We start from the raw sequence: 28,000 nt of genomic DNA, 5'->3' as shown, positions 1-28,000 counted from the left end.
GCGGTTTCAAATGCATCTCTAACTTTGAGATATGAAATACCAATGGATCTACTAAGTGGAGAGAAAGTAAAAGTAACTTACCAAGCGCAACGGCAGTGAAGGAGTCTAAAACTTTACGCCTAAAATGGTCGAAGTAATGAATACAGAGATCCAAAGCGCAACGAAATAAGCAGACAGTTGAAGTTAAAAATTATTAAACTTTTAATTACTTGACCATAACAAAGTTATCGCAGAAGAACACAGTGCATGGTCGAGTTAGGAAGAAATATGAATGCACAGCCAAACCAGAAATACAACACTAAATCTGCAAGCCTTGTAACAGAAACTATAGCCGCCGTTATGGCACCCATTTTGGACACGAGCAATGCGTCTTATGCGGCTACAACTTACAACGTGGATGCCGCAGCAACAACAGCGATAGCGCTACCGTATTGGAGTAGCGATGGCGGTGAGGAAGGCGGTGGTAGTAGTAGCTACAGTGGACTCACTGCGACAGCGGTCAGTACTCACACCTATAATGACACGCAGGCGGCAGATGACAATTCGAGCGTTTATTATGAGTATCCGCCCTGTCTGTCCTTCGATGAGCCGGCGAATGTATCATATTGGAATGTGACCTGCGATAATCCGTTGGAATATGGACTACCTTTGTATGGTTATTGTATGCCCTTTCTACTGGTCATAACAGTGGCGGCGAATTCGTTGATTGTGCTGGTGCTAAGTAAGAAACACTTGGCCACACCCACAAATTTAGTTTTAAGAGGTAAGTTTGATGATATTTTCTGGATATTTTTGAGATATTTCAAACTAGCGTACCCTATACATATTATTAGGTCACTATAACAAATATGTAGAAAGAAATATATTAATAAGTAAAGAAGAGATAACTTCGGGTGGAGAGGAGCATTTGATACTCTCGCAATTTGTAGGGATGCAAGAAAGGGTAATATTTTCAGCTTTTGTCAGAACTTTACTTTAAAAAAGAAAGGTAAAATCCATTATTTTAGGTATATGAAGGCTTAGGCCAGGTCTAGAGGCTTAAACTGCAGATTCGAATTTGGTAAACTCACATTAACAACACGATTACATAAACTCATATCTTATCTGTATTTAATTAGACACTTAAGAGGGTATATTAAGTCTGCGGCGAAGTTTGTAAAATAGAAGGAAACGTTGGAGACCCTATCAAATATCTAAACATCATTGAACAGCATGAAAAGCTGACTCGTTTTAGCCATATCAGTCTGTCGGTCCGTCCGTCCATCAGTGTTTGAGAACTCGATCTAAAATTTTTCACACGTCTTTTTCACCAAACTGAATATGTGCTATATATACCTCATTCACACGTAACCTTTTATCTGATATTAGTCTTAATCACATGGCATCGACCTTGAATATCTTCCAGTCGAAAGCTCGAACTAAGACTATGCACGCTGCATCATCTTATTAATTTGTTTTCTCTGTTTTTTTTTTAGTTCCACATCAAGATACAGTAATAATTTCTTCTCATTAAACACATGCACATACATTAATCATCACTAAGCACACTTACCTATATGTGCACGTATTTGTTGGAGGAAGTTTTGAACCCCAACCAGTGCACGTTTCGATTCTTCTTTCTGATTAGACGAGTACAAGAGTAGAAGGCGTGAATGCAATCGCTTAAATGCACACATGACACGCTTACAGTCGCACACATACATACATACATAAGTCGGATATATCCGCTTTGCATGCTCTTAATGCGCAGTGATTTCAGTGTCAGATCCTTGATGTAAACACACGAGAAATCGATGACAACATTAATTTCAATATTAAGTATACGCCTCGGCGACGCAAGGCGTGGGTGTGCAGGCGCCGACCAGAGGAGGTGCTCGTATGCGTCGTAGCATGCAAACAGTAAACACATTTCTAAGTGACAACACACTGCCCTCCAACGCACAGTGAAAAAAAGCAAACAGACATTAAAATGAAATCGATATTATTAGCATTTCAGGCAGCAGAAGGCTTTTCCTCGCGCGCTTCTTCCTTGCTCTCAGCCGATAACGATGTTTGGGTCGCGCTAATTTCAGCACTTCAGTGCTTTGTTTGTTTTACTGTGCAATAAGGATTTTATGTTGAGTACTTTTTGTTGTTTTTTGCACACAGGATCGATTTTAAATAGAACACTAATTACATTTTTAAAATGAAATGTCAATGGGAAAATGATAAGTCTCAATAGAGCCTACGTTGGGCATTTAAGCTAAGTGGTCCCTACTCAACATAACAATTTATTGGTCATTTAAAATATATTTTGTAGCTACCTTGGGATTAACTAATCGCTACTTAAGCGGACTTTGGTGGGTGGGTATAAAAATACCTAGTGTGTAGTAATTTCATGTAAAATTGAATAAGAAGTGTACCTATATCTCCTTGTCGCTCTGCTGTTGCAAACGGCAATAAAAGCTTGTATCCTTAAATTAAAAAGAACACAACTAATCTTTCCATTCTGTTACACTCAAATTTAATATCCTTTTATCGAGTAACACAAGTAGTGTAATTTTTTCAACAATCCTTTTCGTCAGATCAGGCGTGAGTTAAGTCAAGTTGTTTCATCATGGAAAGACTTGCGCCTAAATAACGTTTAAAAATCGTTCAACTTTATTACGAAATCGTTCTGTAAAAGTGTGTTTCGCACGCTTCGCTCAACTTATGGTCAACACAATCGGGATACTGAGCATACTATTCGCAACATCATCCCCATCTTGAAACCCAGATTTTATTATTGGATAATATTCGATCTAATGGACCACGTCCAGCAGGCAATGAAGAAAATAAGCAGCCGTAGCTGAAAGTATACACGAAGATACGTATAGAACGCCTGGAATCTAGAGCAATGAGATCTTAAATTAAAAGCATACAAAATACAGCTTGTACAAGTACTGAAGCCCCTTCCCAAGCGACAGCGCTTCGATCTATGGACTATGGACTCTTAAAAAATTTCAAGAAGATCCGACGTTTTTCAGCCAAAAATCATCGGTCCATAATTCTTCCAAAATGATGCCGATGAGAACGTAATCGTCAATGGTGACCGTGATAACCGATGCCTGAAATTGAACTCGTTATCTCAGCGACATTTGGTTTCAACAAGACCGCGCCACTTCCCACATATTGCATCAATCATCGGATTTATTGAGAGAACAATTCGTGGAGCAGGTAATTTCACGTTTTGGGCTGATCGATTAGCCACCAAAATCATGTGATATCCCATCGTTAGACGTTTTTCTGTGGGGATATGTAGTTTAAAGTCTATTCCGGCAACTCTTCTTCGTACCAGGCTTTGGAGCAAAATCTTACAATGTCGACCTTAACAGCTGGCTCACTTGGAAGCTTAGAACCATGATCCGTTGTGGTACCTCAAACTCCCATAAAATAGATCATAAGACCCTTACAAATCGACAAAGCACTTTGAGCTTCTGTCGAGATATTTGAATGTTAGTGTTGCAAAGACTGGCCAATAGATAAGAAAGCGCCTCGCCCTCATCTATATTACTTTGTCAACTAGCGTCCGTCAAGATTTTTAGCTTTACTGCATAAAAGTCTGTTTGACAGTGTCCAGTAAGTAAAAGTCTGTGGTTCAATAGATCTCTTGTGTTATGCTCTAAGCCAAAAGGATTGGCAGGCTTTACAGTTTCCGACGATTCCGCTATGACCAATTGCCCAAACCTGTCTATTGTTGAATTAGCTTGATGCTATTCGGATTTTAGTGAGGACAGAAGCTCCTTAACTAGCTTAGCGCTAGTATTTCCGTTTTGCTGTCATAGCGAATGCTTACCCATCTAAAAGAAGCTTCAGTTCTTAGCAGACTGTCCTTTACCACCTTAAAAGCAGCTACTTCTGCCGAAAAAAAAAAATAAAGTGATCCGGTAGCTTAAAGCTAAGATTGCCGGGGAGTATACAGAAGGCCAGCCTTCCCTCCTGCCTTCGACCCATTTTTCTTTGCGCCTCTTCTCCATCGACTCATCGCCGTTCACACTCCCCTCGTCGCTATATGAGCAGAGAAAAAGTCGCCACGAGAAGTATCTGCGATGCAATGATTCAAGTTTGCAGGTATGCAGTCAAACGAAAAGAGAATTTCGGTGTGTCCTTGTTTAGATCCCTTCATATACCCAGCTTCTTTGGCCAATATATCGCCAATGTCCACTGGTGTCAGTGTAAAATAACATTTGTTCTAACGTATTGTTGGTGCAAACAAGGTACCACCAGACGAATAATACCTCCTGCACAGAAATAAAAGCAACCGATGCTTGATGATGAGTCCTAGGTATGTGGATATTTTCCTCTATAAACCGGTTAAATACGTGAGCCTGTGAAAAATGGGAGTCGCATCTATGGGATTTTATACCTATTTGCCCACGTTGAGGTACCATTCGGTTAGCTCATCGGTGGTATTTAGAAATTATAACATAAAAGATAAGATTAATGCTCATGTCTAATCAAGTAGCCAGGAAGAATCAAATATTATTTAAAAAAGTCACAGATTAGTCAACTCACCCTCTAGTTTTGACAAAGCTACGCGTATTCTTATCCATGTAACAAAATATGTTATCAAATACTGCAGTGCTTCACAGTTAAAAACAAAGAGAGAATTCAATTGAAAAAGGGTAAAGGGCGAAGCAACGTGAAATATTAAAATAAATCCGAAATCCATAAATTTCATTAAATGACGTGCAACTCGAGTTGTTGAGTTAATTAGCCATTTTCGGCTCATAAATAATGAAATTGAGAGAAATTACCGCCGGAAGAGCGTTATGGAAACGAGTCGACTTGTCGGAAATTGCCTGTAATAACATTGATGGCATTAATTGGACAATTTTAAATGTTGTTCGCATCTTGCATTTCACACTCAGTTGAGTGCGCTCGAAAATGAATCGCATTAAACTATTGCTTGGCTAATGAAGAGACGCCAACACTTTGTGAATGCCACCACACAGCAACTACGCCAAATGAAAGCGAGAAGTAAGGACTGTGACTAAAGTAAACAGAAGGCAAAGAGAAATTTAATTACAATGCGGCACTCAAATGGCTTTAGTCAGAGAGCATTAGGGAGTTTCAAAGCAATATTCAAGTAATAAAATGTAAAGTATACACATCCACCACACACGCCTGCAAAATAGTTTTTTGATTTTGTTGTTGTACAAAACTGTTTTGCACGGGTGCTAAATGTAAGCTCCACAGCTGGAAGTGGCGGGAATTTATGATACCGTGGTTGCCATATAACATAAAATAATGCAATGAATCGTGTTAAATTCCACGAATACGCGAAATCCGGGTAATTTATTAACACACACACACGGTTAAGTAGCTTAAGAGCACACAAATTTGCCAATTCCGCAGTGTCCATGCGGAAGATCGCAACCGAAACAGATGACTTCATATTTGCCCATATCTGCAGCCATTAAAGTTAAATAATGGCTTTTGATGTTGCTATGGGTGATTTTTTAATTACAGTTGTTGTTATTTCCGTTAACTGTTGGCATGTGGTTAAGGCTACAGTCATTGTAAATAACGGACCCTCGGTTTTGTACTATGAAACACTTGAGCCTAAATTACGACAATCCCTTTCACAAAATCGGATTTGGTGCTTTCTCGGTTTTCGATTTAGTTTCCGGTTGACCGAAATTATTTATAGACGCAACTGATTATTATACGAGGATTGCACCGCGACCTTAGGTCTATTGTGCCCTCCAACGCTATTACTTTGTAAACTATATTAAATATAATTTTTGATTTTGTGATGACAAAAAAATGTGTTTGAAATTGTGGTTAGGGCTACTATGCATTTTCTTTATATAGAAAGACATTTCTTCGTGACTTTTTCAAATTCGCCTTCCTCCAAGCTGACTCATTCCTGATATATAGGGTGATTCTTTTCAAGGTTACCTAACTGTTTGAAGAAAAAATAAAAATACACCAAATTTAATGGGAAATGTTTACTATGACATTCTTTGGCATTTATTTTTTTCTCCTTCAAATGTTGGCTGCGGCTACGTCTCTGATGGTTCATCCGTTGAGCCCAACTATGACTCGTTTGAGTATTTCGACTGGTAACTGACACGCAAGATGCTTTGCTCCAAGGACTGAATCGAAGCGGGATTGTTCGCATAAAATTTAGACTTTACATATCCCTATACAATTTTGGTGACTAATCGACCAGCCCAAAATGAGAAATTTTCTCTTCAGGTTGCCCTTCGCCCCAAATGCGTCAATTTTCCAGAAATGAGCCTCATCGTTGAACAAAATTTGGCTCGAAAACGTCGGAACTTTTCAAGAGCCCTCAGAGCGAAGTGATGTCGTTTGGGATGGTCGAGCGGCTTCAGTTCTTTCACAAGCTGTATTTTGTACGCTTTCAATTCAGTCTATTGGTCTATTCGGTCGAATATTATCAAATAATGAAAGGGGCAAGGGATAATCATCTTCATGGATGGGTCCAGCTTATATAATTCTGTGAAACTACCAACTACCAGACCACACCGATGTCTTTCAAGCAGAGATCACAGCAATATTGTGATACTTCTGTCATCTTTGAAGCAGATGAACTAGCCTGAAGAGGCACCATCCTATAAATAGGCACCGAAAAAGAGTAAATTTATATGCCTTTGACGACATGTAGATATTTGATGTGCAAACATGTTAGAAATATTACTTAGTCTCAGTGGAGTCAACCTCTAATTTGCTCAACAAATAGGCAAACGTGGCTGATTGAAATGTGGGCCGCAAATGCCGACTATTAAAACTCAAAGGTATGATATAAGAACTCTAGTGTGAGACCAAGTGGTAGAAGAAGATGAGAATATACAAGTAGATTATCTTCTAGGCTATTCGTCGAAGGTTTCTTGACGATGACTCGGAAGTTGCACATATAAAACGTTTTGAATCGTTTGAATCGGAGAGCAGGATGGTTCAGAAAGAGCATACATAATAGGGAGAAAATTTTAGTCCCGTTGGTTTAAAAATCGTCCCCCTAAAGACCTAAAAGCGTTGTCAAACTACCACTCTATATTTCTTCCTACCAGTGCTTGCGTACTTTACCGCCTGCTTGGAGAATAATGCTATGAGCTCAAAATTTTCATATGGTAGTTCTGTCTCAGAAGTGCTTGGAAGCAGTTGGATTTTCTTTCCAAATTCGCTTTAGTTTTCTGAATTTGTGGTTGGGTGTAGTAAAATTTATATGAGGAAATTTTTACTTCCAATCATTCACTTTTTTATTGGCATCACAAACTCGTCAATTCGACTTTACCTAACCCAGCAGCTCTCTGAATACTGCCTTCAATACCGCAATTGAATTAAAAAAATAAAAAATGATAGTATAAGTTGGTGATTAAATTCTTATTTTGGGAAAGAAAAACGGTTATCGCTGCCACCGGGGCTTACCTCGCAGGTCTATAAAAGGCGTATTTTTAAAATATGTTAAAGAATTTACAACTTCGCTGGGCGGATGTTGACAAATAAATTACCATTTTCGCAAATTACGAAATTTTTTTTTGTACTTAGGTCATGTATTTATCAGATTATGTATTGTATCTAATTACTAAACTCTTTATCGTCTTGTAAAAAAGAACGAAAGTAATTTTTCGTTGAAGCCAATTTAGTATAGGACTACCTCATTAAAGTGTTATAACAGCTCACTATTGGAACAGACTATTCAGTGTTTTCTAGTTCTTTGTTCGATTCGCTTTCACTTTCCACAGTTTGGCCAATCGAATGCATTAATTACATGTCTCTATATAATATTTATCTACATATAATACAATATATGAAATGAGCACCATGGTACAACCAGTTTTTTGTGAGATATGGTATTAATAAAGGAGCGCACATAATTCTTTATACAAAATTCTATAATCTGTTCATAGTTATCTGTACAATAAAGATTAGACTACGTTTATATGCGCATTCGTACACCATATGTCATATATAAAACCAAATATTGTGAGATCCAGCTTTCCTATCTATTTTATGTCAAATTATGCTTTGATAATTAATTTTCTAATAATTTCGGTAAAGTGATAAGTACACTCGATATTTAATTACTCATCACACAACTTGCGAAGATAAATACGAAAATCTAATTAATATTTGAAAATAGATATTGCCTGTTGTCATTTTTCCACTAATTATGCCTTCTCACGTTTGAACACTTGTCTAATTGTATTTTCCAGCCATGGCGATATGTGATATGCTGACAGTGATATTTCCGGCGCCGGGACTGTGGTATATGTACACTTTCGGCAATCATTACAAGCCGTTGCATCCGGTATCGATGTGTCTGGCATATTCTATATTTAACGAGGTGAGTAAATTTCAAAAGTCAGTGACAATGAAGCTTTTAATGAGTGCTCGACATTGTCGCCTTTTTATAGGCGACGTCAACATGTCATTTAACAAAAATTGCAAGCACTTAATTGCATTTACACTCACCGACGTAGATGTTCATGTATGCATGTATGTACTATATGTATCGTTTTGTATGTTGACATACATAGCAGGTAGGCAGAAGCCATTCCTCTTGATGCCTTACGCTTTGCTTGGCCAAATACAACTTTTGTTCGCCAATATTCCTACACTTCTGTTGGGAATACTTCCTTCTGGCTGATGTACGAGTGTTAAAGTAACTGTTCTTAAGAGACTTATTTTAGGGACGTATGCATACACTCTAATAGCGGAGCTACTATACAGGCCTTAAGGTCGATGACAAACTCAAAGCTAGTCGAGTAATGTATGACCTCACTAGCAGTAGCATCAATCTACTACCATTTTGAAGTCGTCTGGGTGCTTGGTCACAGCGGAATCTTCGGAAATTGTAAAGCAGATGAGCTTGTAACCCCATTCCCAAATTCTATCACGATGGGAACGAGACTTTTGGGACTTAAGTGCCATCGTTGGTGTTACCAGTAATGCACCACTTATGCCAATGAGAACCGCTCGTTGAGCTATTCCAGCTGTTTAGCGAGTGTGGCTGTGTCGAGCGCCCTCCAGCAGACAAATACACCATAGAACAGTATGGCTTATCTTCGGTTTCGTAAAACCAAATCATAACGTTTCTTTTCAACCTCAAATTTATCCAAAGCCGCATATTGTTAAATGCTCCTTCAGAACCTCGTATTTCTTATACACGAGGGCTTCCTCCAGCACGCAACGGCGTGCAAAGCAATACCTATCGACTTGCCTTTAATGTACTTATGGTCATGGCCCCAGTAACGCCTCTCAGTATGCTGAACCTGATGTACTATAAATAAAGTGCTATTAACCTCTCCAGCATCTTCAGCTGAAACAAGAAGAGGCTAATAGGCCTGAAATCCTTGGTATTCAAATGAGAGTCGACTGAGTATCGGCTTTTGAGATGAACACCACCCTTACCTGTCTCCAATCCCTGAGAATAAAGTCTAATCTAACACAATTCACGTTGATGGGCAAGCCAACCGCTTAATTTTTTACCGTTCACTGAAGTTGTGCGCGAATGATGCCATCAGACCCACAGAACTGAAATGGTTTGAACGAATTTAACGTCCACGTGAGGTGCTAAGCACCTAGGAGTAGTTTGTTCGAAGTTCAGCCATCAGCCCCATTTCTATGATTCTTGAAGATCCGATCTCCTTATAAGATCAAATTGACGCAAGAACTGAAGGCGCTTGACCACCAGAATTATCATATAAAACTCATGAGGAATTTCATTGAAAACTCATATTCAGCGATGAGGCTCATTTCTGGCTGAATGGCTTCATCAATAAGCAAAATATGCCTATGAAATCCACACGTACTTCATGAGTCACCTAACGTCAAGTCTATTGTTCAGATCCGACTACTGTAGCTTAAACCTGCTATACAAACTGACCGATCAAAATTAGTACAGCCTAAGTTGAGGGTGTTTTTGGTTTCAAATTAATTACATTTTAACTATTATTCTTTTAAAATCTTTAATCGATAGTTAGTAGTTAGAATAGTTAGTAAAAAATTATATAACGTGATCGATAAGGCTCACTTCAAAATCGTATAATGATGAAATGCTAATAATTCTGTAATATGTTATATGCATACATACGCATGTATCCTGTTCGCAGAAAGCCGGGCTCATTCTAAGTGCTCTTTTGGCAAGTCGTGATGATCCACTGGATGAGGCACAGGACAAATGTGCAAATCGACACTTTTTGCATCGAGATATGTTTGTGGAAATCAAACGCACACACACATCAATTGAAAAAACGTGTATAACATTTGAGCACACAACCTTCTCTGTCAACTTCAGGGAACAGCATTGCAAATATTTACCTTACCTGTTCACTCTGTGCAAACATATACCCAAGTACGAGCAGAGTATGTTGAAAATATCGCACACACCCTACATACATATATGTAAGTATGTGTATGTGTGCCTGTTTTTTGCTTCCACATTTACATGTTTTCATTTTTGAAAACACTCCCCTCCGTCAACATATCCGTTCCTTCTCTGATATGAGTATGCAGACATACATACAGATTTGCTTCCGCTATGAAGTTGTTGTTTTATAATATCGTCACTTTCTTCATTGTTACCAATGAATTGTCATTTTATGCATGGTTTTTTGTTAAATGTGCAATTTTTTCTATAAAATATCAACTGATGGTTTATTTTCAACATATTTTTAGCTTATGCCCGCTGTTTGCCACACGGCGTCCATTTGGCTAACCTTGGCGCTGGCTATTCAAAGGTATGTATGCAAAATATGTAACACGAGTAAATGTTATTCATATAGCAAATATTGTATCATGAAAAAATTATTGCATTTTAACATTGAAATGCTAGATCGTAAAATTTCACATGTCCCTTGAGTGTTTTACATCATGTACCGGTGATGCCAATATAATTTCCATAACATGAGTGAGTGTGTTTTAAAGTTATGCTGACAAATTCATATAATGTACATACATATAAAATTTATTTAGTGCAAGTATAAGAGATGATCTCTTAAATAAAAGACCCTTGCGAAGGACCTTGTGAAATTTTGTCTTCATTGACTTACCTCTAATGGAATCCATCCTTGATAAAAGAGGGTAAATGTCTTCCAGAAAAATTTAATAAAAAACTATTCCCTCTTTGGAGTGGGCTTACAAACATGCGAGTCTTTTTATTTTGCGAATAACAGTGTAAATGCCAAGAAAAGGTCGTTCAAGGAGCTAACGGATCTACAATTCATGTTTCGCGAAGAAGATGATGTCTCAATTCAAAAGTCTACCATTCTTAAGCTCATTTATGATACATTACAGCTAGTAATTTGATAAAAGCTATAGTAGCAGGAATTCAAAGGCAAATTTCCGGTTTTATGACCTTGAATTCATTTAAAATTGATGAGGTCTAAAAAATTATCAAGCTGTTGAGAGATATACTATATGTAATTATTTAATCTACGGTTATAATTGCGAAAGCGGTGTCTACGCCAATTAAGAAGAAGAATTTATTTAATCATGATTCGGAACAGTGCGCCAATTGTTTCTTCTTTTCACTTTTAGGCGCCAATTCAATAAAGCTCTGATGCGTAGGTTGCTATATATATTTCTGGCCTAGGCAACACTAAGTGTTGCCAGGTGCAATCTGACATTTCCATTGGAAAGTTTGACATTTTTTAACATAACATCACTCAGAATGTTTTGTCATTCACAGGGAATTAAAAAATTCACCTCGGCCAAAACATGGAATTAACTCGTGAACATTTTCGTGCGATCATTTTTTACAACTTTCGACGTGGATTATCACGACAAGAGTGCATCGATGAACTAAAATCTTTGTATAGCTACGAAGCACCATCCTATAGCACTGTGAAAAACTGTTACAACGAATTCAATCGTGGCCGACGCTCGCTCAAAGACGAATTCCGTGAAGGTCGTCCAAAAACAGCCATTGTGCCAGAAAACATCGATGCCGTACGTGAACTGATAATGCAAGACCGTCATGTAACATACCTTCAGATAGAGCCATGCCTACGCATTTCTCCCACCAGCATATATTCGATATTGCATGAACACTTGGCCGTAAAAATGGTTTGTTCTCGTTGGATCCCTCACAATTTGACAATCGCTCAAAAAAATGCTCGTGTGGATTGGTGTAAAGAAAAAAAAATACGATCGCGGTGCTTCAAAAGACGTTTATAAGATCGTCACAGGTGACGAATCATGGATCTATGCATATGAGCCCGAAACAAAACAGCAATCGACCGTGTGGGTCTTCATTTTCGTTGATAAATATGCCTATTTTCATTATTAGGCCAGAAATTATATAGCAGCCCTCGTAAAACCTTATATGCGATATTGGGAATGCCTATCCCACAGTAAATGACACACACTTTGGAATCTCCTTTTTTGTGGATTGGGCAAAATACATTTGGGATCCAGTCGTCGGGCATGCTTTCATCTGATCATATCTTGTCCCTTGTTGTTCTTTAGGCGGATAATTGCTATTTGAACCTCATCACAGTCGGAAAAGGGGACAATTACTCTATGGTCATCAATTGGGGAATCGCCTTCACCATCTCCAGATTTAATTCTTTCACTGCCGTTCAGCAGGCTGGAGAAGTATTCCTTACATAACTTCAGTATGATCTGAACATCCACCACTAAATCGGTTCTTTGGGTCCTACAAGGCGCATCCTTTCGTAGAAGTTTCGAGCACTATCTCTGTCGGCCAGCTTCCCAAGTACTTCCTACTCACGCATTTCGACCACTTCTTTTTTTTTTTGTCTGTATATGCTCCTCCCTCTTCCTCTTCAAGTCTCGGTATCTATTCCACCTCATTAGTATGTGGCCGATAGCAACATTGCGAAGTGAGCTGTCTGCTTTCTCTCTACTACGACACGACAGTCCTCATCGTACCATTTGTTCCTTCGACTTTCTCGGAGAACAATGGTTTCGCTTGCAGCTGCACGTAAGGAGTACGTACACGTAGCGACACTGGAAACATGTAGTCCATTCATCACAAGATGATCACTCTGTTTTCGAACTTTCCGGAGACAGCCTTGATGAATTTTCTTGTGGTGGAATCTAGTACCACAGACAACCATGTTTTGGGCCCCGGAAAAATCGATTATCCTCAACCCATTTAGAGATGTTTCACAATGCAGGCTAAATTTTCCAACTGCCCTCTTTGACTACCCTGACGTTAAAATCGCAAAGCACAATTTTTACATCGCGATCGGGGCTGTTGTCGTTCATAAAAGGCAGGACTCAACGACTGCGTCTTTCTCCCACCACGAATTTCACACCAAATTTGCGCTCATTTAAAGGCATCTGTAGTAAATGTCACCAGGATATACTCGTCTCCGTCCTTGTCTCGTCCATTGCATTTCTTAGACGGCGGTGTTGTCAGTTTGTATTTTTATGAGGAAATCAAACAGTTGGTCTGCAGCACCTTCCCCAAATTCGGGTGCATGCTCGTAATCAAAGTCCTCATAACTTTTGCTGTGGTGGTCATCATGGGGTCTTTCATCCGAGGTTGTTTCTTTTTCATTGGGGCTTTTTTAACGTGGCGGGTCCTAAACCTGGCGCACAACCCCTTCTACGAGTATTAAAGGGTATTTTAAATACTTTTATATAGCGAGCCGCTTGTTTCAAAACCGACGCCCGCTTGCAGCCCCACTTCTGATGAACAGACGCTGCAATAAGACTTTAATGAACCCTTAAACCGAATATGTCAGAGTGGTTCCGCTGAAATGAAAAAAAAAAAAAATAAAAATTTTACGTGTAATCGAAGTCCTTAAAAGAATAGAAAATTACAAACTATAATTAATGATACTATAGCGCGTCTTGATCAAGTCCTTAATTAACTGTTAATTTATGCAAGAGTTAGAGCTAAAATATCTATCTGTATGTGGATATGGAAACGCGAAAGTGCTTGATTTAAATGAGGACAACTTTATAATACCGTGCAACCCTCTTATGGAGTTCCGGTGGAATAAGAGAGTTAGTTCATGACGAAAAACAATGAAAATAAACAAACAAGTTAACTTCGGTTGCGCCGAAGCTTTATATCCTTTATAAATGCAAATAAATATAATATTATATAAACTTAATTTATATCGTTGAGACTGTATGACAGCTATGTGCCACAATGATCCGATATCGTTTCCATAAAGTGAGCAGCTTCCTGAGGTGAACTGGATGCGAGCGAATTTTGAGACTGATATCTCGAAAAAGGAGGGACTACTTCGCGTATATACCGACTGACGGAGGGATCGACGGAGGACAAGCAGGCGGACAAGGCTAAATTGACTCAACTCGATATCCTGATCATTTACATATACATATATATATTATTTTATATAGCTTCAAATTAAATAAATAATCACTAGTCTACAGTCATTTTGCGACTGTGATATTTGATGTTGTTTTTTGATAACTTTGTAAAACAAGCAATAATTTTTGTAAAAACTTCTTAACACGTAGAATGTTCTGTGTTCTAATCAAGGGTGTACTACACAGATCAAGTAATCAGTCATCAGTTGCAAATTTTTTCTTCAGCTTTGTTGAGTAGTATAATCTTTGAACGATATTGTTAGTAAAATTCAGAAAAAGTAATATAATACACAAAATCTATGAAATAAACTGCTATATACTCGTAAATTGTCATTCGCAAGAAAACTGATTTCCTTTAGCATCCAGCTGGATAATATAGGGTTTTGTTGGTTTTGCCAAAACCTTTTGCAGTCGACTATTTTTGAAGAACTGTCTTACGGCTAGGCAATTTAGATAGCGGAGTCTGCAAGAAAAACACATAAAATAACACTTTTAATGAAACACCATAAAAAGAACTCCTTGCCTCTACTCAAAAGCAGCATTTCAAGTAGCTTACCATAGAGAAATGGAAAATCTAATCTCTGTCACATATTAAGAGTTTTCAAATAAAGCCAAAACCAATTCTGTTACATATGTAAGTGCATATGCGTGAGCTTCGGTAGATTATAAAAGTTTGCTTGCTCGTAAAAAAGTTCGTAAGCCTTTTACTCGTACACATACTGTGCGGCCGGCGGAAATTTGACTTTATTATTGGAGTGTGTCGTGTTGTTGTTTTTGCAATCGTGAGCTTAACAACATCCATTAAGAGAAGCAGACAGTCGGACAAGCACACAAGTAAAATATCACATGCAGCATACATTTTCAGTTTTTTGATTCTCTCTGGAGCAACAACAAGCCGAATTGTATAAAAACGAGATTGCTGGGGGTATTTCCGGAACTCGCAAAAGCAAGACGGGATGTGCAGAAGTAAAGTAAATGCAGAACATAACACAAGAGCCGTCTATGCTGTTAAAAGCATGCATATGCTCATGCAGCGAAGGAAATTTTTTATTATTATTATTTTTTTTGATTAAATACAGAAATGGGTTCAGTCGGTATTTGATTTAAGAATCAAATATTTTAGAGTTTTAACGATTATAAAGTAGTTTCATAATACTTCGCTGGTACATAGGATTTATTTGTTTACGATATAGATACAGAGTTATGTTTATCTTTGTAAAGGGTGAACCAAGTAGTGGTACTTTTTTCAATAGTCTTTTTTTGAATTGACTCGTGTCAAGTTGTCCTATTATTTTTGTTCAGTATTGTTTGGAATTTGATCATGGAAATACTTACGCCTGAACAACGTTTACAAATCGTTCAACTTTATTACAAAAGTTCACGTTCGGCAAAGAATGTGTATCGGGCGCTTCGCAAAACTTATGGTCAACATAATCGACCCACCGAGCGTACTATTCGCAACACCAGCATCCATCTTGGGACCCAACATTCATTGTTGGAGAACATTCGACCGAATAGGTCACATCCGGTATGCAGTGAAGAAATTATAGCAACCGTAGCTGAAACTGTACACGAAGACGGTGGAGAACCGCTTCGGCGCTGTTCGCAGTAACTCGGACTAACGTATGGAACGGCTTGGCACAGTTTAAGTCGACATTTTAAATTGGAAGCGTACCTTGACAAATTTCAAGAAGATCCGACGTTTTCGAGCTAAATTTTGTTTTGCGATGAGGCGCATTTCTGGCTCAATAGGAATGTAAAAAAAGCAAAATTGCTGCCTTTGGGGCGAGTGTAACCTGAAGAGGTTCAAGAGTTACCATTTCATCCAAAAAAATAAACAGCTTTGTGTGGTTTGTGGGCCGGCGAAATCATCAGTTCATATTTCTACTCGCGCCATGATAGTCGACAATTTGATGACTGAAATTGATCTTGGGGACATTTGATCTCAACAAGATTCAATGGACTTATTGATTAAAAATTTTCCTGTCGGAATATGTAAAATCTAATTTCTATGCGGGCAATCTCGCTTCGATTCAGGTCTTGGAGCAAAACATTCGCCAGGTACCTGTCGTAAAGAACAGATAATCTTCAAAAAATAAAAGCCAAAGAATGATCTTTCGAATGATAATGAACATTCCCGATTAAATTTGAAGTTTCTGTGTTTTTCTTTAAAGATGTAAGGAAACTCGAAGTCGATCACCGAAATGGTAAGGATGCTGATTTTCGAATGTTTGTTTGTTTGAGTGTCCCATAACTTGGGAAACTTGTTTTTTGTTTGTCTCTTTAATGGCAAGAATCGATTATGAACGAAATTAATTGATTAAGTCTTCTATGACATAAGTTTTGCATATGGGGAAATCGAACAGCGATTTAACCCTATATTAGGGTGTGTGGTTTTCAATGAGGCAATACTTTTTCTGCAGTTGGTTCCTTTGACAGCTGTTACTTGATTTATCCTCAGTTTGTGTTATCATTTCATATAGAACTGACATATTCGGTCGACATAATCGCTTAGCAGAATATACATCCGCCACCGCGCCCAAAAATTCGAGCTGCGTTCATTCACTTTATGGAAGATTTTGCAAAGGCATCTTAGTTGGCTGGCTTACAAAATCCAACTCGTGCCAGAACTCAAGCCGAATGAACACTAAGTACGTCACACGTTAGGTGAATGAGGCGAAAATAGATAGCCTCCGGTCTATCCCGACTTTCACAAACACAATTTTGCACAGCGATGAAGCTCTAAAAGTCACTATTTGGTGTGCATTATGGGAGGAGGGAATCATTTGTATAAGCTATGGCGAACTCTAAAGAGCCAAGTTTAATGACTTTTTCGTATTTGAATTGTATAATGAACGATCTTTGGTTACAAGAAATCGGCGTTAATAGCCTACAGCCAACGAAATAATAAAGTTATTGAGCGTATTAACTTGTGCCGTGGGTATGTAGCGTGGACTCGAAAATCGTACTTGGAGAAAAATTGTTGACATAAGACCCAAAGTTTTGCAGAAGGAAGCTGTTAAGGAAAAATTCTGTACGAGTACTTCCAATAAACGCTTAAAAAGGCTTATGCGTCATGCAATAAAACCTACTCTATAAATTAAGAAGGCAACAAACACTATATTATACCCACCACCAGAAGAACGTCATCTTATCGACCTCTTTGCATGCTCGACACAATTGGAAAAGTGTACGAAAGCATTGTAAGAAACCGCTTGGAGTTAGCAATCCAAAAAGCCGGCGGATTATCAGAGAGACAATACGGCTTTATTAAAAAGAGGTCCACTATTGACGCACTAAGAGAAGTAGTTGATACTGCGAAATGTACAATAAGTGGAAAAAGATGGAAAGGTCACAAAAAAATACTGCGCGGCTAATAACCCTGGATGTGAAGAATGCGTTCAACTCCGCAAAATGGGCAAATATAATAACAGCTCTGCCACGATATACAAGCTCCTCCTTATCTGATAAATATTATAATGATTTACTTTCAAAATAGGAGATTGCTATTCGAGACGTACGAGGGCACTCAGAGCTACACTATCTCGAGTGGAGTACCGCAAGGCTTGTTTTTAGGCCCGCTGGCTATGGACCTAGATGTACGACGGGGTTGTAAGAATACCGCAACCAAAAATGTGAAAACAATCGCATATGCGGATGACCTCATAGTGTAGCTGTAGCCAAACATCTGGATGACCTCCGGGGTCAATGCATGATAGCATAAATGGCTTGCGCCGATGGTTTACTACCATGAGTCTAGAGCTGGCTGAGCAGAAAACAGAAGTATTGCCTCATAAGCTCTAGAAAATTGAAGAGAACATATCGTTAACTATAGGAGAATGTGAGAATAGTTCACAGCCGCAGCTGAAGTATCTTGGGGTTAATAGTGGACTCAAGGCTCAAGTTCAAAGAACACTTGGAAGAATGCGACACGTAAAGCGAATAAAATATATAAATGCTTTATCTAGAATGATGGCTAATAAAGGCTGTGTTCGTTCCAGCCGACGATGTTTAATAGATAAGGCAATAAGTTCAGTGATCCTGTATGCGGCTCCAATATGGATACAGTCGCTAGAAACAAAATCATATAGTAACCAATTAACACAGTGCATAGTTTTCAGCAATACGAGTCATAAGTGCTTTCCGAACTATTTCAACAAATGACGCCGCGAGTATTAGCCAGTATGGCACCGATTGACATCCAGGGAGACGAATTCGCGCGAATATAAATTTATCAGAGACGTCCTACCATAGCAAAAAAGAGAAGAGAGAAATAAAAGCATTGCAACGTGGCAGCAACGGTGGCAAACTTCATGCAAAGGACGGTGGACCCTATCGACTGATTTCGCATACACTCGTGGATAGGTAGACAACATTTAGGGATCTGGATTTCCATCTTACCCAAATACTCAGTGGGCATGTCATGCTTCAGAAGCTACCTTTTCAAATATAGTATGACTTTAGTCCATACTGTCCGACGTGTTCAGAGTGTAGAGACAGACTCTGAACACGTGTTCTTTTATTCCCTCGGTTTTCAAGCATAAGGGAAAAGCTAAAAACCACCCTTGGAGGTAGTATCACGGTGGAAAAATTGACAGCACTTATGTGCGAGTCCCTGTAAATGGAAAGCAGTCAGTGAAGCGGCAAATCAAATTATGACAAAATTGAGACAATTAGAACAGATTAGCGTCGTCATCAGTCCGTGCAATAGAGGAGACTTTAAACGTCTTCTTCTCTCCATGAAGTAATACTTTGTCCAGTGGTCCCGTGGGGAGACATAAGGTGGGAGTAGGTTAGGATTTTAGCGGATTAAAGTCCCGCACTCCGGCTTTCGATGCTTCCTCCTACTATAAAAAAAAAAAAAAAAAAAAAAAAAACCCATATGTATTGCAAGAGTCTAACAATTGAATTATTGTTCAACAATCCGTTTATCGGCAGAGCAGCAATAAAACTCAATAAATATTAATTTAATTGTCATTAAGCATGAAGCCATGTAAACACACACACACGCGTACATACGTTCATGAGTTATGTAATTTATAAACCATTCAATTGATAAATGTTGGTTAACGACAATTTTCCATTTCGATAAACAAAAACAATGCGTGAAAAAATCAATAAAACAATGAAAGCTTGTGTAAGAGTATATGTTTGTACAAACTAATTAATGACTCAGTAAATTATTTATACCACTTATATAACAGTTGCTCGCATTACCTAAACCATGCGCTTTTTATCACCGCTAGGAGGGAACTGGCAAATGATAATCACAAGCTGTTTGGGCGTTGCTTATAAATACTTGTAATTAAGAGACGCTTCAATTAGTGTTTGAAACAAAAGTGGCTAAGAGCAGCTGTGGAATGGCTGGCAGAATTACGCAATTTTCGAAACGGCGGAACGCTGTAGGGTCCGTCTTCTCAGCCATGACGTGCACCTTGCTATTTGCGAGGCGCATTATTTCGTTTACATTCTGGCAATTATTTGCTGTTTTTCACCTTTCAGTAGGCGCAAGCAGCTCAAAAAGGATATTAGGCGCATATATTTCAATTGACTTTAAGTAGGATCTTTTCGGCATACTTCCAATACGCAAAATTTTAAGTAGTGTGCGCTACTGCGACCAACTCCTCCCATAATTTTCGCTGCATACCAATTTAGTTGGCAACAAATTCAAGTACTTTGAACATTACAAGCGAAATTTTCGAAGAGCTCACTGAACCCTTTTCAACGCTTTGACGTGAGCTGAGTGCTGAAAGCATGTTGAACGCGGAAAGCGCTAGTATTACAGTTTTACAAGTGACTTACATAGCAACCGGGTCTCATAGCTGACTTGAGTGGGGTTACTCTAATGGCGAGCCTACGTGAAATTCTATCCGTTTTCAATTAGTCTCAGCCATTTCACTCTCTTAAGGAAACTGAAAGTCAAGTTGATTGACACACATTCCAACACACGCAAGTTTGCAAGATCTAGCTTTGATAAATTATGGCAAATCTGATGGGTGAAAAGCAACATTAAACAAGCATAAATGCAGTAACTGTTTATTGGGGGCTGAAAGGATTCGCTGAAAGTTTTTGAATAAATAATAAAATCTAGTAAATTCTTTACCCCAGCAGTAAGCAGATTTTTGCAATAAATAAAATAAAGCAAGTAAAAGCTATAAAAACTTTAGTTATCTCTAGCTAAGGAATTAATTGGAAAGGAATACTTTACTATTTATATATATATATTAAATTTTATATTCGACTTCAGAGAACACACATTGCTTAAAGCTACTGCTATTCGTTGGGGACTTAAGAGAGCGTAAAGGTGTATTTTTTTAACAGCATTAGTTTAATAACAAAAAGTAGAAGGTCTGAAATAAAAAAATAAGCCTTGAGGAGTAAAGTAAAACCCCGCCAGCTAAATATTTCTTGGAACTGTATGTACTTACATATATAAAGAAATAGGCAACGGTGCTCAGGGAAATTTAAAAAATTCTGCGAAAGAACAAAGTACTAAGTACGAGTATAAGACGAGATTATGAATTTTGCTTCAAATTGTAGACAGAATCTAAAAGTGTTTCTACGAAGAAAAAATTAGCGCCTTAGACAATGTTGAACGAGTTTTCTGAAAACTTTCAATGTTTTATTTGAACAGAATTTGTCTGTATAGAACTAGTAACATGTTACTTTCTTTTCGTATAATTCAGAAGTTAAAAAAATACTAACTACAGGTACGTTCAATTTTTATTAAACATCTTTATGCACTGAATGTATTGAGTTTGCCACGAAGTTTGTAAAAGCCAAAACAAAGTGTCGTATATAAATGATCAGCGTGATGAGCTAAGTTGATTTAACCATGTCTGTCCGTCCAATTGTCTGTCTGTATATTTGTAATTAGATCCTAAGTTTTTAAGATACCAATCTGAAATTTCGTACACGTCTTCAAGAAGCTGCTCTTTTGTCAGAACCGCCGATATCGACCCACTAACATATAGCTGCCATACAAACTGATCAATCAGAAAGAAATAACAACTCTTTTGCATTTCCAGATTTAGTCACAAAAAGGGTGATTCATTTCAAGATACTTTTTTAAAGAAACTTCAAATTTAATGGGGATTTTATAATTATAATCATTCGAAAGAACATTCCTTTGGCATTTATTTTTGACAAATATCTCTTTCAAATGTTGACTGCGGCTACGTCTCTGATGGTTCTTCCATTGAGTACAATTTTCGATTACTCGTTCGAACATTTCGACTGATAACTGGCCTGAATCAATGCGGGATTGTCCGAATAGACTTTAGACTTTACATATCCCCACAGGAAAAAGTCTAACGGTTTGAAATCATACGATCATGATGGACAATTGACCGGTCCAAAACCTAAAGTTATCTGCTCACAGTAGTGTTCTCTTAATAAATCCATTGTTAAAACCAAATGTCGCCGAGATCACGATTTTCAATTTCACCCATCAAATCGTCGATTATCATGGAGCCATAACGTTCATTATAGACGGTTACGTTCTCACCAGCATCATTTTTGAAGAAATATGGACCGATCCACCAGCCCACAAACCATACCACCTTTTTTTGAATCTCTTGAATCTCTTTAGGTTGCTCTTCGTCGCAAATGCGGCAATTTTGCTTGCCATTGAGCCAATAGTGGACCTCATCTCTTATTTTGGCTAAAAACGTCGGATCTTTTTGAAACTTTTCTGGAGTCCATAGAGAGAGGCGATGCCGCAAGGTAAGATCGAGCGGCTTCAGTCCTTTCACAAGCTGTATTTTTGTACTCTTTCAAGTTAGCTATTTAGCGAGGTGCTGCGAACGGCGCCGAATGCACTCTCCACGGTCTTCGTGTACACTCTGAGGTATATTTTATTCACTGCGTACTATTTGGTCGAATATTACCTGGGGTCTCAAGATGGGTAATGGTGTTGCGAATAGTACGCTCAGTAGGCCGACTGTATTGACCATAAGTTAAGAGAAGCGCGCGATACGCATTCTTCATAGAACGTGAATAAAGTTGAACAATTTGTAAACGTTCTTCAAGCATAAGTCTTTCGATGATGAAATGCCAAACAATACACACAACTAACACGTGATCTGTTAAAAAAGGCTGTTGAAAAAAGAACCTCTACTCGTACCAAACCTTATAAAGTTCCGAAAAAAGTAAATCTGTATTAAAAATTTTAAAGTTCAAAACTGTGATCTACGTTGAAGCATCATACCAAAAATTTGGTACCAAAAAATGGAAGGTCGCTTTCATAGGTTCGATTTCGATTTTTCCTTTTAAACGAGATGACTTGTCTTGGAAATATACTCAATGTCCACGTTTGTGTTTTTGCATGTATCGAACACTGTATCTTTTAAGCAACATATGTTCCAGAAAAATAAGGAGCCGTTTTATTGTGATACTTAAAACTCCCATTTCAAATAAGAGTACCTTGTTACATCCGTTTCGGTCTCAATGCCATTTGTAGCAATTTGACTTCTTACTTTGTGCAATATTTGTATTTGAGGCGCTTTCCATTCGAAAATTAAAGCAGCGATCGAATTAACTATTACGGTACCTATAAGGATAGATTGTCAGATTGCCACACGGCATGTCATAAGCGCATCGAACTGTCACACTTTCATAGTGATAGTAAACAAAGTCCTTCCTCAGTATTGCGTTTTTCTTATTATTCATTCTTATTCTTATTTATATCATTTGTATATCTCATATATTTTTACACTAACCAAGAGGTAATTTTTGTAGTTAAAGCAAAAATAAATATAATTGACTTGGAAGGGTCCATTTACTTCTTTTAGTGATGATACGACACTGGCCATACCTGATGGAAAAATTATTTCACTCTGAATTAAATTAATTTTTTTTTTGTAGCAATTTCTTCTTCCGTAAACAATTACTTTCTAAAATGTGTTACGTAGTGTTCAATATTGTTACACAATAGTATTGAAGTCAATACACGTTTAGCATTTTCAAAGCACTTAATGCATATCTGCAGCTAGGAACTTGTGCCTAGTTAATATTCAAGCCTCACATATTATATTCAAAAGAAGCGAAAACCATATTTGGTTGAAATTTGAGTAAAATTCCACAGAAAAGATATAACGAGCTGCAATGGAGAAGAACAATATTATTGAAAGCAAATCAATGTTACTTGTTATTTTGGTCTAATAAGTCATATGCAAACCAGTTTTCATATTTCTGCAGAAACTCTTCAGACAAGCGCACAAATCATACTTTCGTAATACCCGTACACAAGTATATTTACCGTAACATCTGGGCTTTAGATAGCAAAATAGTAAATCCTCTTGTAGGGACAGAAGAATTGATTAGCATTAGCATTTTTTCAGTAAGGAGCACCAAACAAGCAGTGATGTCAATGTCAATGCACAAAGAAAAATGACAAAAGTTTTCAACATGTCCTTTTTTCCAGCGGCATAAGCAATTCCCACAGCCCACAGCCCCCAGTCCATATCCCTTTTCAATGCTCTGAATAATTTACGCATTTCATTTATGGATTTGACTGTCAATCGCTCCCCATCGGACAGTCATTGCTGTCATAAAATTGGTTTAGCCTATTCGTTATCATGAAATCTTTAACTACAAGCATGTATATTAGCAATAATGACAACAACAACAACAACATAAGCTGTGTGGGACTTTACGAACAAATTGCCCATTGAAGTTGACCTCAGAGAATGGAAAAAGTTGTCAATGTCATTACATGTTGGCTGATCGCTTACAAATACTTTACTCAAAGCCTTGGTAAACGTTTTTGCTTGCATAATCTAGGCTTCCAACTCACTGCTCTCTTTTGGAGAAAAACGAATATGTAGTGAAGTATGCTGGTTGTTATAAACAGCTACTCGGCCTTTTCTCGTTGTCATGTCCTTCTTAGAAACGCATCTCGAAATTTGCATTTGTATGCCGGTAAATGATGATTGAACTTAAGTGCTATTCAATGAAAAATTTTACTTACCACGAAGATAGCTCGTTCAATTGAGATAACTGTTTAAGCAGAATCAAAAGAGCAAAAACCGAACGTTGTTCGCCGATTCAGATTCAGTTGTAATTAAAGAAACAGGAAGGCGAATAAAAGAAGAGTTAGTAATTAACAGCTCAGTTAATATATTAATCATACATACATAGAGAGTATTTAAATTTTACAAAACGTTTGCTAGGAGAGATCCTTCTCGACGTCGAACCTTTCTTGTGTTTGTGGGCGTGCGTTTTATGCTGCACAGAGGCGGGTGCGTATCTTTGCTGCAACAAGATAGTGGTCCGAGTGGCATGTCTAAAACACTGAAGATGTGTTCTCTGTTTATCACAATATAATCGATCTGGTTGATGGCTTTTCGATCTGGAGAGATCCAGGTAGCTTGATGAATTTCCCTAAGCTGGAATCAAGAACTACAGATAACCATATTTCGGGCCACAAAGACTAACGCGTTTCAGTCCTTGTCCCGTTCATCGCATCAAGCAGCAATGAAGATATTAGAGTAAAACTTTAAATATAGTGTGTCCAGGTGGTAAATTGGTTACAATCAGATCAATACTTGCTTCGAATTTTAAAATTTTGAATTCGTATTTTGGAGATTCCAATAATTGTAGTAATTTTTTATTACGTTGATATACATACAGATGAAGTACGATAAAGTTGTTAGCTGTACTTTGTCCGTAGCAGCTGCTGAGGCTAGACCTGTTTTTATGAGCTTGGAAATTTTTATTTGATAGAAGCTTCGTTGCTTGTTCGTGAGTTCTTGACCAAAAACAAAACAGTAACGATGCCGCAGCTTCCATATTCGCCAGACATGGTTCTGTACAACTTTTTCCTATTTCCGAAAATAATGTGAAACTTAAAGCGCCATCGTTTCACAGTATACTTTTGAATGAAAATCGGTGAAATAGTTAAAGACTGTCTTCAAAATTGGGTTTGTGAAGTGTTTCGACGATTCGAAAAAGCTCTGTCATAAGTGCATAATATCGAGTGAGGTCTACTATATAGACGAATTAAAATTTTTTTTTTTCAAAAACCGAAAGCTTTTTTGTCACTACCTGAAAATACTTCACCGTTATTGAGCGAAATTTATTGTGAGACCACGAAATGTTCAGTTACACCCGACCTTAGCTCTTCCGTATATGTTTTGCCAGCATCTGAATATATAATACGAGTACATAAATCCCAAAAGTATTATGTCTAATTCGAACCGAAATACTTTTTACCATTTGAACTATTAAAGTATCATTGCAAAGTGAAACTGAATTCTTGTATTTCTTACCATTAATCTTAAATAATCTTGGCATTCACAAAAACATCTGTGGGAATTTGTTAATTACCTTAATTCTTAAGAAATATTTATTAATTTTGGATAGAATACAATAAAATATGCACAGTTTTCTCCGAGATGCTGCAATATTTTGTTATGCTATTGTTTTTGGAAGTCTAAAGAGCCATGGCATTTTGTATTTAATAGAGATAGAGTAAGCCGGTAATATTCTGATTTGTAGGGCATAGAAAGAATAGAGACTGCTCCAAAAATTTATAGTTAATTATAGTTCTTACGGCATAATTTTGAATAAAATTGCTTGTACTACGGAGAATATTCTTAGATCAAATATTATTTTAATTTAACTTAAATGTCCACTACATCTTTCTCCATATTAAATCCATAACTAATGCTTTTTACACCAACCTCTTCTTCTTGTTTTCAATAGATACATCTACGTCTGTCACGCGCCTATGGCACGCACATGGTGCACCATGCCACGCGTCAAACGATCAACAATCTACATCGCCCTCGCCGCTTTCCTGCATCAGCTGACACGGTTTTTCGATCGCACTTACTTCCCGGTCACCATCGAATGGAACGGCCAGCAGACGGAGGTGTGCCACGTGGAAACCTCCGATTGGGTATACAATTATGTCGGCGAAGACCTCTACTTTTCCATATATTTTCTGTTCCGCGTAGTATTCGTGCACGTGGTACCGTGCATCTTACTCGTCACGCTGAATGTGCTGCTCTGGCAAGCCATGGAAGAAGCGAAGGAACGACGCAAAGCGCTCTTCCGCGATAATAAGAAGGTGGAGAGCCGCAAGGTGCGCGACAGCAACTGCACCACATACATGCTGATTACGGTGGTCTCGGTCTTTCTCGCTGTTGAAATACCCATCGCTGTGGTGACGGTACTGCACATTTTCTCCTCGTTAATGGGCGAATTTCTGAATTATCGCATGGCCAATATATCCATAATGTTTACGAACTTCTTCCTCGTTGTCAGCTATCCGATCAACTTTGGCATCTACTGCGGCATGTCGCGGCAATTTCGTGAAACCTTCAAAGATATATTTTTCGGTCGTTTTCTTACCAAAAAGGATGCTTCGTCGAAATACTCCATTGTTAATGGACCACGCACATGCACCAACACTAATGAGACTGTGCTCTAGTAAATGGTGATGTGGGTACCGTTTCGCGGCGCTGCTGCTGGTGGCGCGAGCAAATGGCGAAATGGTGCTATGGCCGCTAAAGTGGCGAATAAAACGCGACGGCGTAGCGAATACAAAACGAACGTTGATATTATAGCCGAAGAGTCGGTTGTGGTGGTGGTGGCCGCACAAGACGCGGCAAGGAATGAGGTTAGAGTGCTAAACGAGGAAGGTGAGCGCGCAAAAGTCTCGGTATAACTACACATAAGGGTAATTAGTGGCGACGATACATAGGTATTCAAAGTATATTTTTACACAGCATATTTGGGAGAAATTGAAATAAATGAATAAGCCAAGTGTTATTAAGCTGATTTAAAGGCAAAAATAATGTGAAAACATAAAATTATTTGTACATACTTACAGGCGTATATTAAGTAAATGCTAAGCTAAGCTCGAAATTAGTTAATCGATGTCTGCTAAGCACCTTTTGTTATAAGTTTCTCATTGTTATATCTGTGGCGCACTTTAGGATATTTAAGCTGCCAAACCAAATGTACATACAATTCCCACACGCAATAGGCCTTTTGTTAGCTCAAGGCTTAATTTAATGGCAAGCCTTAAACCTGCAACACAATGCCAGCTACTTGTGTACATAGCAACCTGAGCACACTCCCTAAAAAATATATTTAAGCCTGCACTAAGCTGTTCAATGCAATTGCGTCTAAGTAAGCCTTTGCTAGTTTAAATAGAAATTATAATTTGTGCAAATAAGTATAAAAGTATCTGATGGCTTACGCTCTAGACGACTTAGTGGCAAGTGTCGACGTGAGCGCGGTTTTACTCTTAGCTTATTTAGTTCGTATGAAACGTTTGTGTAAGCTGGATCAAATACCAAATTTAATGTAACAAATTAAATATGAAATTCTAAGATTTTATAGTTAAGAAAAACAAAAAAATTGCACTTGAAATTATAGTGAAATGTGTTTTAACTGTAAGGCGAGTAAGAGTTAGTGGCAAGTCGAGAGGAAATTAACAAATACTCATTTAAATTTGTAAACCTGCTGAGCCCCTACGTTTACCGATTTAAATGATTAGCGATGAGCCTGTGCAACCGTGTTGAGTGTGTCTGTGTAACCGTTAAGTGAGGTTAGTTACGTTTTAAATGTACCAATTATACACACACACATAGATATCTAAACATTATATAGTAATATGAGTTGAAATCTTAATAATTAAGCGTGTGTATGTATATGTTATGAACAAGGCTGTAAGTAAATGCTAAAA

At 38.0% G+C, this 28,000-nt stretch overlaps 1 protein-coding gene across 1 annotated transcript; it reads left to right on the top strand.

Moving 5' to 3' along the window:
- On the top strand, positions 1 to 28,000 carry LOC105223237 (sex peptide receptor). Its single transcript, XM_029549078.2, has 4 exons — positions 1 to 763; positions 8,202 to 8,332; positions 10,666 to 10,727; positions 26,008 to 28,000. Exons 1-4 carry the CDS (start codon positions 247 to 249, stop codon positions 26,735 to 26,737), a joined length of 1,440 nt encoding a protein of 479 aa, XP_029404938.2. The 5' UTR covers positions 1 to 246; the 3' UTR covers positions 26,738 to 28,000.

The sequence above is a fragment of the Bactrocera dorsalis genome, chromosome 4 (assembly GCF_023373825.1).
Source record: "Bactrocera dorsalis isolate Fly_Bdor chromosome 4, ASM2337382v1, whole genome shotgun sequence".
Taxonomy (NCBI): domain Eukaryota; kingdom Metazoa; phylum Arthropoda; class Insecta; order Diptera; family Tephritidae; genus Bactrocera; species Bactrocera dorsalis.
Note: the sequence above shows the minus strand (reverse complement) of the source record. Positions and strands in the feature narration are given on the sequence as shown.